Consider the following 15,435-nt stretch of genomic DNA (forward strand, 5'->3'; position numbering starts at 1 on the left):
AGATCGGCTGTTTTCACTACTTTTGTGCGATGGCCTTGTATGATGAAGCAGGGCTTTACTTTGCGAAAGAACACACACATTTGAAACTTGGAGATACAAGGTTTCCACCCGACGACGACGATTTGATGAGATTCAGCCTCTGACCCAAAACCTAGAATATTTTGTTGGGGAGCCTGCTGGCCTACTGGTCCAGGTGCATACCACTTAGGCATTGATGCCTGGCAGCGTCGCTGGTTCGATTCCCGATCCGGATGACCTTTGCCGCATATCTCTCCCCCCATTTCCTGTCAGTCTACTGTCCTATCTAATAAAGGCATAAAAACAAACCCCAAAACAAATCTTAAAAAAGATATATATATATATATATATATATATTGTTAGTGTTGGATGGATAAGATTTTGAATTTCATGCTTTTTTTATGTTGGTACCAGGCATACGTTGATCAAAATGACATTTCTTCTACATCCTCTAATTTGGCAGACTTCTGGTAAATTAAGCAATGCGGATATTTAACAAAAATGTTACTCTTGAGAGCGTAAAATGAAACCAAACCAAACCAAACCAACGCCTCGCAAAGCGAGGCGTTGTGTGCTTGTAGATCGGCTGTTTTCACTAGTTTAAATCATTTTTAAAATGATAAATACTGGCTTCCAAGCAGTTTCAAGGGGCACACTTGGCCCTTCTCAGGGGCACACCAAAGGTCCCCAGGCACAGTGGTTGAGAAACACTGCTCTAGAGACATATACAGTATACAGGGGGAGACAGAAATGTTTGGCGTGTTCAAAATGTGCCAGAGGGAAGTCATGTACAGTACTGTGTACAGTAAATATAAATATATAATATAAATAAACCCGAACCCTGCAATAAGGACTTTTGACAAGAAGGATACCAGAGCAGTACAGTACACTACAGTACATCTGTGCTGACAACCCAGTGGGCGAAAAAAGTGCTCACACTTTTTACTGAAGTAAACATATCAATACCGCAATGTAGAAATACTCTGTTACAAGTAAAAGTATCAATACCACAAAGTAGAAATACGTAAAGTAAAAGTCCGGAATTCAGAATTTGCTTGTGTCAAAGTACAAAGGTGTTGGTATCAAAATGTACGTAAACTACCAAAACTGGTACTCATTTTGCAGAATGTCCCCTTTCACAAGTTTTCAAATGTATGAAATGTATAAAGAAAGGGGGCGCGACTACGGCAACACTGGTCCTGGACCCCCTGTTGAAGACCTCTGTTCTAACCTATATCCATACCTCTCTCTGGCGCTTGTGGTGGAATTCAGATCAATCAATAATCATGAGAAAATGAGGAGACAAGACAATTATATTAGGTGGTGGTGGCGGTCAAGTTTATGTAACATGATATCATGGACAGAAGTACAATTAACACTCTGGGCAGTGGTAAAGGAGTTCTGCCAAGAAGAATGGTCAGACACTCGAGTTATACTGTGTGGCTTCCTTGCCTCTGGAGCGAGCTGTACCATAACAAGATAGGCTTTACCAAAACAATAGTTACTGAGGCCTACTGAAGGCTTCTCTACTCCTAACTATCAGGTATTAGTATCATCATAAATAAACATAATCAATCATGATAAACTCTAATCCACGACACGCTCTACAGGTGGCCGTGCGGCAGCGGCGCGAGGAGTTCCTGGCTGCGCGCGAGGCGTTCAGAAGTCGCCAGCTCGGCGCCGTGACGAAGAAGCAGGAAGAGGACGAGGCTGTGGAGGAGGTCAGCCGTCAAGCCGAGCTGGAGAGAGAAGCTGCTGCCGCCGCCGCCGCTGCGCAATCTGTCAAACCAAACAAGAGTGACCGCAAGAAGAAGTGACGTCCATTGCCTCGTCTGTCCCCAGGGGTGTCGCACCAAATTCTGGGCCCTGGGTACAAGGATTCACTGCGTTGTTTTGTGCTTTAGCTATGGAAAAATCGCAGATATACAAGCTCACAGCGTGGCACCGAGTGCCGCGCTGCGAGCTTGTATATATGATAACGTAGCCTGCGAGTTTAGTTCAGGCAGATATACTTGAGAATATCATACTGCGCTGCGTAAGCGCATACGGATGCTTATTACCATGTTATTGGTCCTTACGTCACACGCCAACGTGGCAGTCAGCTGATCATTGCCGGGCTACTTAAGCTCGCCTCAGTCTGTCGGTTCTCCTGCTGTCTCTTGTCCTGGACTGTTGTTATGCGCTTGTTTGCTCCCACCGCCTCCCCAGCACCACCAGTAGGCTCCGCTACTAGTTCTGTTCCCCTTGGGGGGGTGTTTATTTATATATATGTATGTGTGTATATATATATATATATATATATATATATATATATATATGTCTCCCCGTTCTTAATGGTTAATAATGGTTTCTATTTGTACTGCTGCTGAGCAGGGAGAATAAGGTAGCAGAGCCTGAACGCCAAGTCTAAATGTTATATCTACACTTGTTCTATAATAAATATTGCTTCAATCTATTCGTAAGTTATTGACTGAACTGCTATTTTTGAAAAATCGTGAAAATGTGTGCAAGTCTTTGAAGGTTTTTTGAAAACAAAGTTTCTATGTCAGTGGTGCTCAAACTTTTTCATGTGAATGAACCCCAAAATTATATTTGGCCACGGACCCCCATCTCAAAATATTTAGTTCCAGGGACCCCCCAGAAGCAAAATTGGAGTTACAATTGTTCGCTTAAAAATACATATATTCGTAGATTTGCACTCATTTTCACGACTTTAAAAAATAGCAGATCTACAAGCTTGCAGCGTGGCACTCGGTGCTGCGTTGTGAGCTCGTAGATCTGCTATTTTTCAATAGTTAAAGTATAAAATAGTTCAATTGTTTAAGTATAAAATAATTTCAGGCCCCTCCACCTTGGGCACATCTCAAAATAAAAATACGTTACACATGGAACTCAAAAAGGCCAAACCACAAGTCATGTAAAAATCTCCATCGTCTGCTGTGGCGAGGGGAAAGCCATAACCATGTTATCTGAATGTCTGCTTATATTCATATATATATCATACATATCATAACCATGTTATCTGCTGTGACTTTTAGGACGCACAGCCATGTCTGCTTATATTCCAGTCGTCCTCTGTTTCCTTGAAGGTCATCATGACTAGAGGCCAGCGCGTGCCAGACTTGCGGCTAAAACCTCAGCAATCCGATCGAATATCTGACCCAACGCATTCTATAATATCTGACCCAACGCATTCTTTAATGTCTGACCCAACACATTCTTTAATGTCTGACCTAACGCATTCTATAATATCTGACCCAACGCATTCTTTAATGTCTGACCCAACGCATTCTTTAATGTCTGACCCAACACATTCTTTAATGTCTGACCCAACGCATTCTTTAATGTCTGACCCAACACATTCTTTAATGTCTGACCCAACGCATTCTTTAATGTCTGACCCAACGCATTCTAAAATATCTGACCCAACGCATTCTATAATATCTGACCCAACACATTCTATAATATCTGAGCCAACACATTCTATAATATCTGACCCAACACATTCTATAATATCTGACCCAACACATTCTATAATATCTGACCCAACACATTCTATAATATCTGACCCAACACATTCTATAATATCTGACCCAACACATTCTATAATATCTGATCCAACACATTCTATAATATCGTTGTTGTCGGGTGGAAACCTTATATGTCCAAAACCGTTTGTTTTGTATTTAAAATGATTTAAACTAGTGAAAACAGCTGATCTACAAGCACACAATGCCTCGCACCGCGAGGCGTTGTGTGCTTGTAGATCAGCTGTTTTCACTACTTTTGTGCGATGGCCTTGTATGATGAAGCAGGGCTTTACTTTGCGAAAACAATTACAAATTTGAAACTTGGAGATACGACGAGTCTGCCCGACTGTTACTACATATGACCCAATACATTCTATAATATCTGACCCAACACATTCTATAATATCTGACCCAACGCATTCTATAATATCTGACCCAACACATTCTATAATATCTGACCCAACACATTCTATAATATCTGACCCAACACATTCTATAATATCTGACCCAACACATTCTATAATATCTGACCCAACACATTCTATAATATCTGACCCAACTCATTCTATAATATCTGACCCAACACATTCTATAATATCTGACCCAACACATTCTATAATATCTGACCCAACACATTCTATAATATCTGACCCAACGCATTCTATAATATCTGAGCCAACGCATTCTATAATATCTGAGCCAACACATTCTATAATATCTGACCCAACACATTCTATAATATCTGACCCAACACATTCTATAATATCTGACCCAACACATTCTATAATATCTGACCCAACACATTCTATAATATCTGACCCAACGCATTCTATAATATCTGACCCAACGCATTCTATAATATCTGACCCAACGCATTCTATAATATCTGACCCAACACATTCTATAATATCTGACCCAACACATTCTATAATATCTGACCCAACACATTCTATAATATCTGACCCAACGCATTCTATAATATCTGACCCAACACATTCTATAATATCTGACCCAACACATTCTATAATATCTGACCCAACACATTCTATAATATCTGACCCAACACATTCTATAATATCTGACCCAACACATTCTATAATATCTGACCCAACGCATTCTATAATATCTGACCCAACGCATTCTATAATATCTGACCCAACACATTCTGTTGGCTGAGAGAAAGCAATACAACTGGTTCATTCCTGTCCCCAGGGACACACACCATAGGCTCCATAACACACTGCAGCTGGAATAGAAGCTGACATCTGTCCGTCAACATAACTCTCATGAAATGTCTTTGGGTTCAAGTAAGCAGAGCAGACCATTAAATACATGGTTAGGCCTTTAACCCATTTAGGTTTAGGATTATTGAATGCTTTAACTGTTGAAAAATAGCAGATCTACAAGCTCGCAGCGCGGCACCGAGTGCCGCGCTGCGAGCTTGTAGATCTGCTATTTTTGAAAAGCCGTGAAAATCTTTGAATATATGTATTTTTAAAACTCAAATTTTGCTTCTGGGTGGTCCCTGGAACTAAATATTTTGAGATGGGGGTCCGTGGCCAAATACATATCAGTTTGAGGGTCCTTCACATGAAAAAGTTTGAGAACCACTGACACAGTAGTCTCTCAAGAACAGACCAACTGAGCTCCGATTAAGTGAAAAGGACCTTTTCTTTGACGATGGCTAGTCAGATTGCTGACATATAAACATTTTTTTTTTTTTTTTTTAAACCTTAGAAGGATTCAAAAGACATTTATAGAATCGTGTCAAAATTCAAATGTTCACGATTTTAAAAAAATAGCAGATCTACAAGCTGGTGCCGCGCTGTGAGCTTGTATATCTGCTATTTTTCAATAGTTAAAGCATAAAATAATGATACACAATACTGTGTACCCGTTCTGAATGGGTTTAATATAGATATATAAAACTGCTGATCAGCATGTGGTTCTTGTCAAACCAAGCTGATGGGTTAATGTAAATGCCCTCTATCTCTGCTCCGTGCTGGAGAGGGTCCATTTGGTCCCTGTCCCACTGTGTGCATCAGCTGATCGGTCTGAGCAATGGGCAGACAAATTGAAAATGAAAGGGCAGAGGGTGCCATCTAGTGGCGCTGCACGTTAATATATTCTCATTATCCTCCACTATGCTGTTCTCAAGGTTGACAATAATGAATAGTTCAATTCTGTGCCTGCAGCGCAAGGGAAATTATCATTAATGCGTGTGGGTCCTCTGAGATGGAAAAATAACAATACCTGTTCCATCATGGAACAGGTATTGTTATTTTGTGTGTGTGCGGTGTGTGCATACCGAGAAATGCCTTCCCTTTTGGTTTATTCCCTTACAGAGTGAGATTGGACCATTGTTGCAATTTATCTAAACTAACCTACTTGTAACTGTGACATCAAGAAGTTCCAATGGGCTGAGGCCAGGTTAAATGTCATTATTTGGGTTAGTGTGTGTGTGTGTGTGTGTGTGTGTGTGTGTGTGTGTGTGTGTGTGTGTGTGTGTGTGTGTGTGTGTGTGTGTGTGTTAGGGCATTTACCAAATATTCGAATATTCGAATATCAAAGTCACTATTCGACGTTCTTCACCGTTGTTTTTTTTTTTTGTTTGTTTTCTCTTTAAAAAATATATAGTTTATAAAGCTTGGCTAGATAGGAAGTCATAAGAATGAGTTGTCAATGCCCCTGGTGGATGAATTTGTTAATGCTCTATACCAGGGGTTCTCAAACCTTTTTAGGCTGTGACGGTGTGACCCCCAAAATAAACATATTTTAACTGGGGGCCCCCACCCTGACAAGCACTTGGAATTGTAGGTATTACATTTAATGTGACTCGGTTCCACAGAAATATTGTGAAAATAGCAGATCTACATGCTCACAACGCCTCGCAACGCGAGCCGTTGTGAGCATGTATACATCGGCTATTTTCACAATGTTCGCCTCTTGCTTACTTAATATTTGACAGTTTGGCCAGTCCTGTCGAATATTCGACTATTCGAATACTTTGAGGTTGAATAATTCGAATACTAAAAATCACTATTCCTAGCCCTAGTGTGTGTGTGTGTGTGTGTGTGTGTGTGTGTGTGTGTGTGTGTGTGTGTGTGTGTGTGTGTGTGTGTGTGTGTGTGTGTGTGTGTGTGTGTGTGTGTGTGTGTGTGTGTGTGTGTGTGTGTGTGTGTGTGTGTGCGCGCGCGTGCGCTGTCATTGCTTTTTGTGAGCTCATCCAACCAAATGTTTGGACCAAGTTAGCCTTTAGCCCGATGTATACTTCTTTCAGCGGTGTCATGCAGCAGAAATGGCCGATCTATAAGCTCACAAGGTGCTGCGGATGTAAAGCTTCTGAGATTGTAGATCAGTGTGTGCGTGTGCGTGTGCGTGTGCGTGTGTGTGTGTGTTTGTGTGTGTCAGTGTGTCAGGCCTCATCTAGTCAACCATTGTTTGTTGAGACAGGATTTATGGTTCTTTGAAATGAGCTGGATCTCTGGGATCCGTTCCTTTCAAAGAGCCGTTCAAAAGACTCATTTTATTTACTTTAGTCACTTTGTTGATTTTGATTATAATTACAAATCATATAAATTTCGGCCATATATGGATTTCGGCCATTTGAAAATAGCCGATCTACAAGCTCACAATGCGTCGCATTGCGACGCATTGTGAGCTGGTAGATCGGCTATTTTCAAATGTTTTTTCTACATTTTATTCATTGGAAAACTTGTGAAATGGGACATTTTGCATAATTATTACTTTCTACTATTGGTAGGCTACTTTTAAGTGCATTTTGATACCAATACTTTTGTACTTTAACTTAAGTATATTTTAATTCCAAACTTCTATGTGTGGCAGAGTATTTCTACATTGCAGCATTGATACTTTTACCTAAGTAAAGAATTTGAGTACTTTTCCCACCACATGTTCATTACAAAGGAACGGCTCCCTACTGCGAACCGGTGTCGGTACTCGATCTTCTCGCTCTGCCTTTTCTGCTCTCTTCCGGCGCTTGCGACTGACGTCACAAATATGGCTGAAAACAGCAGACCTACAAGCTCAAAACGCATAGCAAGCGCAACGCTTTGTGGGCTTGTAGATCGGCTGTTTTCGCCACCCAACACAGCCACCGGTGCCCAGTCGTTTTTAGAATACTACAGCTACATGGATTATTAATTCTTATTGAACACAGGAAAATAACACATTTCTTTAAAGAATATTTATTATTAAAAGAAACTATTTACTATATTAATAATATAGTAATAGTTTATTTTAACTCTTATACTGCTTTGAACGTTCCTGTTCGCCCCAATTCTAGAGAGTGAGGCGCGCCAATACGGCCGTTCGTTCGTTTGATGTTTTTTTATGGATTATGATAAAAGACGTCCTTGTGCAACTTTTCAATGTATAATTGGTCGTCGGGTCGTTTTGAGGACAGCCGGAAACCGCGTCATAAAAAAAAAAGTAAACAGACTGTCCTGGCTCCGCCTGCCTAGCTGCTAGCCTTGAGGGATTATATTGTTTTTTGCATCGGACTGTTAGTAGAGAGAGAGAGAGAGAGAAACGTTGGTTAAAGCGATCATTTTGTCGGAAATCAGTTGTTTTATAGTATTAGTAGTATAGTAATTGTAGTAGGTAGTAGTATTTAGCAGTACTAGAATATTGAGATGTATTAGGCCAAGTAGTAGGCCAACTCAGCCTCAACTTGCTGGTATCATTCCGCCGAAGCGCGACCCAACCCCCCCGGGCCGAGGAGCAGCAGCAGCAGATCCACGGATAGAAATAAACTTTGTTAGAATTAGGATTACACAACCTACCCGTGTTGGTGACCCAGGACCAGCGCCCATGAATGGTGGTGGTGGTCGTGATGATGATGATGATGATGATGATGATGATGATGATGATGAAGAAGAGAAAAAGATCACTGTAGCCGTTGGTATTGAAGATAAAAAGATTGAAGATGGTGCCAGTCCACTGTAGCCGTTGGTATTGAAGATAAAAAGATTGAAGATGGTGCCAGTCACGAAGAACCGGGGTCCAAAAGTGGATCAAGAGCCTCCTGATATTGTGGAAACCGATCCCGACGGAGCTTGACCCCCGTGCAGGATGGATCCCCCCGCCCGGGGGCTCACATCGCCGCAGCAGCAGAGACCATGCACCGCCGCCACCGCGAAGAGACAGACGAACTGGACGATTTGGCCAACGAAGAATGGCTTCCGCGTAGAGACCCCTCGGAGAACAGAGGCCATGATTCTATTGTCCAAAGTGGTAAGACTTAAATCCAGTGCATGTATGTATTGTGTGTGATAACAGAGCATCCGTGTGGAAGCCTGGTCTCTATCAGTGAGATGGGGTAACGGTTTTCCATTGCGACCTGTTGCCACTCCGACATTGGGATCCGGTCTAGAGCCCGCCTACTGCATCCGGCTATTTACACGTACACATACATGCAAGAAATGTTTCCGTATCCGGACCGGATCAGTAACTTGATCCAAGCAGTTAGGATCCAAGTGCATGCGTTTGTTTTTGTCGCTACACAGGACACACGTGGAGTTCCTATCACGCGCGTGCACGTACCGCGTGTAGTGTACGGTGCACTGCACAGCTACTAGGATTATTTGATGGGAATTTAGGATTTATTGGCTTAGTTTGTGTGTGCGTACGATGCGTGTGTGTGTGAGAGAGGGAGAGGTTTCTTTTTACGTGTGGTGCACGTGCGGTGCACGCGCGTGCACGTACTATGCACGTACGGTGCACGTACCCACCTCGACCTATGTCGTCATCATCATCATCATCATCATCAGTAGGCCTACATCTCTGATGATGATGATGTAGCTTTTCAGTTCAATTCAAAGGAGCTTTATTGGCAGGAGAAAACATACGTTTACATTGCCAAAGCAAGTGTTACAAATAAAAACTGTTGAAAATGGGGAACATATATACAGTTGGAGGGAGTACAGCTTTGTGTAAACAGAGCTATGTTGCATTGTGACATTTTATATATTATACATACAGGGTATAAAGGGCATTTCACTGTGACAGTAAATGCATGGTAACTATTTACTATATCTGCATTTTATGTATTACATATGAAGTTATTGTAAGTCATTTGCTAAATGTCAAAATTGTAAATTGATTTGTTTACATATAAACCTTTTGATAATTTCCTGGCTATGATTTTAGATGATGAGTCGACGATGATGAGCCTACTTCTTCATTGCCACATCGTAGTCGTCCAAGGACAAGGATAGGTAAAGAACAAAAACCTTTTTTCTGTAAAGCAGACTTAGCACCAGACACATGCTCACATAGACATCAAAGGGGGCTGGAGCCCCTGCCCTTTTATCCATCTGTAAAAAGTGCCCTCTCCAGTCCATGAATGCTGTTTTTACATAATTACTATATATATATGTGTATATATATATTTGTGTGGTAAGCAGTGAAGTGCATAGAATGTTAGAGAATTTCTAAAACAGCCTTTTGATGAAAATATTAGGCCCCCAACCTCCACCCATTCTGCTGTGACGCGTTGTGAGCTTGGAGGTGTACTATTTTTCATGTATTTTATAGTAATTATGTATTTGTATAATTTACAGATCGACCATAGGCTTGTGTACGTGGTAGGGGTGCAGAGTTCAGCAGACTCGGTGGAGCCCTTCCGGAGGAGCCTGGCTGTAGTGAAACAGAATGGAGCCCCAGGCCCTGTGCAGGCTGAATGAAAAGCTAGGTCATTCACTTAATACCTTACAGCCCACCCCCCTGTAAAACTAGACAATCATTTGTACTGTACTTCAACCTAAAAAGTGTGAGATAAAGAGAACCCTGAAAGCTGAAGCAGGATTCTGGCTGAATCTCATGTCACTATGTCAATGTTCTGCACTGCTCTTACTGCTCTTACACACTAAAAGTGTGTAAAAAAAAAAAAAAAACACTTTTTCTTGTTTTTATTTTTTTTAATTTGTTTGTAAACAACCACTGATCATAGGTGTGATGTTACTGAAGCCAACAATAAAAGGCTAAAGAGAGATTTCTGCCTGAAAATGTCTTCTTCACAAAAATGCATTTTTCTCAGCTTTATATTCTCAAAGAGCTGTTTTTAGGCCATATTCTGCAGCTTCTAGCTAATGGACAGAACATGATAAAAACTCGAAATCTTTTTCTGTTACAAAGTAGACATTCTATTCTTCGTTGCCATATCATTGTTGTCTTTATAGTCAAAACAGATTTTCTCCAGTAGGCCTTCAAAGATGAGCGACAATTCTCAATTTAGCTGGCGGTGGATTGAGCTTTTTGTTAAATTCTGTGGCAGTAAAAGAGTTAATATAGTAATAATAATAATATAGTAAATAGTTTCTATATTAATAATATAGTGAATAGTTTCTTTTATAAATATCAGCGGTGAGAGACACCCCGGTGGTCAGCAGCGAGGCCCCCGCCGCTGGTCCTGTGGTCAGCGGCGAGACCTCCGCCGCTGACCACGGAGCCGCTGACCGTCACCGGCGAGGCGAGTTGACGGTCATCGGCGAGGCGAGGTGACCATCGGGTCTCCCAGTGGAGGGTCGACGGATCCCCGCACGGTAGCCGTGAGTCAGCCGCCCTGCGGGGGTCTCTCGCCGCGGTCACCACGGGGTGGTGGTCAACACGTGATGGTGGTCTCCCGGTGGAGGGTCGACGGATCCCTGCACGGTGGCCGTGAGTAGCCGCCCTGCGGGGGTCTCTCGCCGCCGACCACGGAGCCGCTGACCCCCGCTCCTCGAGGTCCGTGGTCGGTGGCGAGAGACCCCCGCAGGGCGGCTACTCACGGCCACCGTGCGGGGATCCGTCGACCCTCCACCGGGAGACCACCACTCACGGTCAGTCACGGACCTCGCCCCGTGGTCGGCGGTGAGAAACCCCCGCAGGACGGCTGACTCACACTGATGTCTCGCAGACCACCGGTCCTCAGGGGGGTACCTCAGTACTGTTATTTATTATTAAAAGTTACTTGGAATTTTCGGCAATAAGAATTAATGCAATACTGTTATTTACCAGTAAGACTCCCTAATCGGGAGATAAGCGACCGTCAGGTCGCAGCGTGATTTTAGGGCAAAATGTGTAGGAGCAGTGTCCAAAAATGTGGTTGAAAAAAATCGGCCTGATGGTGGCGCTGAGTGTAGACATAGTGTGTACCGATTTGTGTGATTTTAGGGCAAAATCTGTAGGAGCAGTGTCCAAAAATGTGTTTTAAAAAGTCGGCCTGAAGGTGGCGCTATATGGGACAGATCCATGTTGATGACATGAGTGTAGACATACTGTGTACCGATTTGAGTGATTTTAGGCCAAAAATTGTAGGAGCAGTGTCCAAAAATGTGTTTTGCAAGAATCCGCCACATGGTGGCGCTAGAAGAGGGCATGTGAGAAATGAGGGGTGGGGTCTCCGCGCCGCCGAGGTGGACGAATAGGTACCGGCCCCAGCTCTCCCGGTCGCTCCTAGCCCGAGTTACGGCATTTTATGTGCGCTTGCAGTGGCAGGGGGTCCTCCACTGGGGGCGCCACCACTTTTGCATCCGTTCTGGAGCACCAGGAGTCGGTGGTCCCCGGGAATTCCCCGTGAGCAGCCCCGTTAGGGTGGTCATTTGGTCATTTTTGCACATTTGGTCATTTTTTACATCTGGGGGTCCCCCAGGGTCCTTGGAGGTTGTAGTTTGGCAGGCAAGGAGTGTGTGTGCAAAATCTGGCATGGATCGGGGCAACGGTTGCGGAGATATGAGCAGGGCAAAAGTGTGACATGTGACGTGTGACAGACAGACTGACGGACGGACGGACTGACTGACGGACGGACGGACTCACAGTTTGTGGAGGTTTTGATAGTAACTGCGACCTGACGGTCGCAATTATTAAAGGCAATAAGAATTAATGCAGTACTGTTATTTATTATTAAAAGTTACTTTGGGGGATGTTGTTAGTCCTTGTTCAATAAAGGTTTGAAGAGGAAAAGCCAATCACAACATCATATTGTGTGCCGTCAGTTGCAACCGCCGGATGTGCAGAGTTAATATGGCAGGCGCGCAGATCTGGACCCGACACCGGATCCCATCGTTCATTTCAAAGAGCCGTTCAAAAGACTCGATTTGTTCGCGGTTTGTGGTCTTACAGCCACATGACAGAGGCTCCACAGGGCTTTGTTCCCAGTGCAAAGCATTGCCTTATCGTCCCATCTCATTCATTCCATTCCTCCTGGATTAGTAACATATCGTCACTGTCGGGCAGAAACCTCGTATCTCCAAGTTTCAAATTTGTACGTTTTTTCGCAAAGTAAAGCCCTGCTTCATCATACAAGACCGTCGCACAAAGGTAGTGAAAACAACAGATCTACAAGCACACAACGCCTCACGGTGCGAGGCGTTGTGTGCTTGTAAATCGGCTGTTTTCACTAGTTTAAACCATTTTTTAAATGATAAATGCAAAACGAAGAGTTTTGGACATACAAGGTTTCCACCCGACAGCGACGATATGTTCGCGCTATCAGAGCGGCTGTTTGATAATATTGGCAAATGTTGGTTTGTGCTTCGATGAAGTGACAGAAAAACTGTAACCTTGAACTCGCACGGCCTCGTGCATCGCACGTGTGTGTCTATGACTTCCCATGAACAATTGTTTTTTTAAATGGAGCTACAGAAGATATGATATCTTCAGCACAGAATACACAAAGACGTGCACTTCAACTCAGCACAGCCCCCCAGCCCTGAGTAACATCACATTAACCTTGGGTTCACACATTGTTTTTTAGCCGAGAGCTGCCGAATCCATCTCTGCACGGCACGCAACTAAGTATAGTCAGGCATTAATAAGTCCATTTGGGAATTTTTATACTCTGACACACAAACTTTTCTTTTTCTTTGCTCAACATGCAGTACTGTCTGTGTTGTTTGTTACAGTTCTCTCCCCACCTCTGGCAAGGATGGTCTGCTGTAGTAGGTGTTAGACTAGTGGGTGTCTTCTAGTCCACGTGGGTAACTTTGTCTTTGATGATAGAGAGGGACTATTTCCACTCTCACTCCAAATGGCCACACTGCATACTCCTTATTTTAACTTTTTTCGTAAATGAATGCCCCACTTCATGTCACACAAAAACGAAATTGCAAAGATAGCAGATCTACAAACTCCAAAAGCTTCACAGTGTGTTTTGAGCTTGTAGATCTTCTATTTTAGATTTTCTTTTTAAATTGGAATCCTGAAATAATTAAAAACATGTATACGGTATTTCAAATGCATTTAGTTATACTTATACTAACTTTATGAATTATACAAATACATAGGACATAAAAAGACAATAATATTGTAATACTAGTCATTAAGCTACTATAATATTGACTGAAGTAATAAAGTGGGTGCATGTTTGCATGATTGGAACCAATACTATACAGTATCAGTATTCTTCTGATATTAACCCGTGGGCCGCATTAAGTGAAGGTGGGGGCCGCATGTGGCCCCCAGGCATGCAGCCAGTTGCCCATATGATCTAGACGGAGGAGGGTGATTTCAGATCACCACTGTCACTCAGCTCTGATGATGGGAGGACAGTGTACCACACTACCACAACCTCCACGTTGATGGAACGCTCACACCAGTGGGATTAAGGTGAGAGCTCACACACTGGCTTTACTGCAGTAATCCTACACCTTCTCTCTCTGTCTATCTATCTCTGGATGGCACCCAGATGAACAGACAGAAATGCTGACCTGGTCGTAGCTTCCTCCATGCACTGTAACCTCACTACTGCTCAGTGGTGTAAAGTAACTAAGTACATTAAACATTTACTTAAAGGAGTACTTCACCACTTTTCAACCTATCTTCAAATAATTGGTCCTCACAAAAAAATTGCTTTTTATTTTTTTTTATTTATTTTTCCTCAGAGGTTGGTTGTGGGCAGGTCAGAAACCCATCGTCTTGTGACATCATCGATTGGGAATCCAAGCTAATAGAAAATGCAGGCTTTCTACTCCTGAAAAGTTGCAATGTTAAAGTGGAAGCCATTGTTCTTGCGATAATAAAAATCGAAATATTTTTTTCTAAAATATTGACTTTTTTTCATTTTATTTTGAAAATGATGATGTCACAAGACGATGGATTTCTGAACTTCCCACAGCTCTCCTATAAGAGACTTGGACCGAGTAGATTTTTTTTTTTTTGCTATTTTATTATGAACATTAGTGAGGACCTATTATATGAAGATGGGTTGAAAAGTGGCAAAGTCCTCCTTTAAGTACTGTAGTACAATGTTGAGGCATTTGTACTTTACTTGAGTATTTCCAATTTCCAATATTTCTTCTTTTACTTTTTTATATTGTAATTTTACCCCACTACATTTATTTGAAAACTTACTAGTTAAAACATAGATGAACCACTTAAGCCCTGTTTTATACCTAGGCTATTTGAAAATGGCCGACCTATTATGCTCCCAACGAATCGCATCGCAACACATTTTTTACTTTTTCCACCCCTGCCTCTCTACTGCTCCTCCTTTCACCCTGTAGCAACTCATAATGTAATAACGGCTCATAATGTAATAAGGGCTCATAATGTAATAAGAAAAATGTAATAAAAACTCATAATGTAATAATCAGCTCATAATGTAATAAAAAAAATGAGTGCATAACGTAATAATGGATTTTTCAATAATGTAATAATGTGTTACATTAAGAACCTCCACATAGGAGGCTCATAATGTAATAAAACTTCATAATGTAATAATGTATTTTTTATTACATTATGAGCTGATTATTACATTATGAGCTTTTATTACATTTTAATTATTACATTATGCGCTTCTTTTTTATTACATTATGAGCTGATTATTACATTATGAGTTTTTATTACATGTTTTTATTACATTATGAGCCCTTATTACATTATGAGT

At 42.0% G+C, this 15,435-nt stretch overlaps 1 protein-coding gene across 1 annotated transcript in view; it reads left to right on the forward strand.

Annotated features, from left to right (window-relative positions):
* adgb (androglobin) overlaps positions 1-11,072 on the forward strand; it is a gene marked incomplete at both ends in the record, with an annotated part of 172,218 nt that extends 161,146 nt beyond the window's left edge. The window contains 2 exons of the mRNA XM_080744164.1: positions 1,629-1,815; positions 10,933-11,072. Coding sequence (XP_080600290.1) covers positions 1,629-1,815; positions 10,933-11,072 — 327 coding nt within the window. The remainder of the gene's footprint in view (positions 1-1,628; positions 1,816-10,932) is intronic.
* Positions 11,073-15,435: the final 4,363 nt, after the last annotated feature.

This window comes from Nannobrachium achirus (genome assembly GCF_963921795.1).
Source record: "Nannobrachium achirus genome assembly, chromosome: 16".
NCBI classification, from domain to species: domain Eukaryota; kingdom Metazoa; phylum Chordata; class Actinopteri; order Myctophiformes; family Myctophidae; genus Nannobrachium; species Nannobrachium achirus.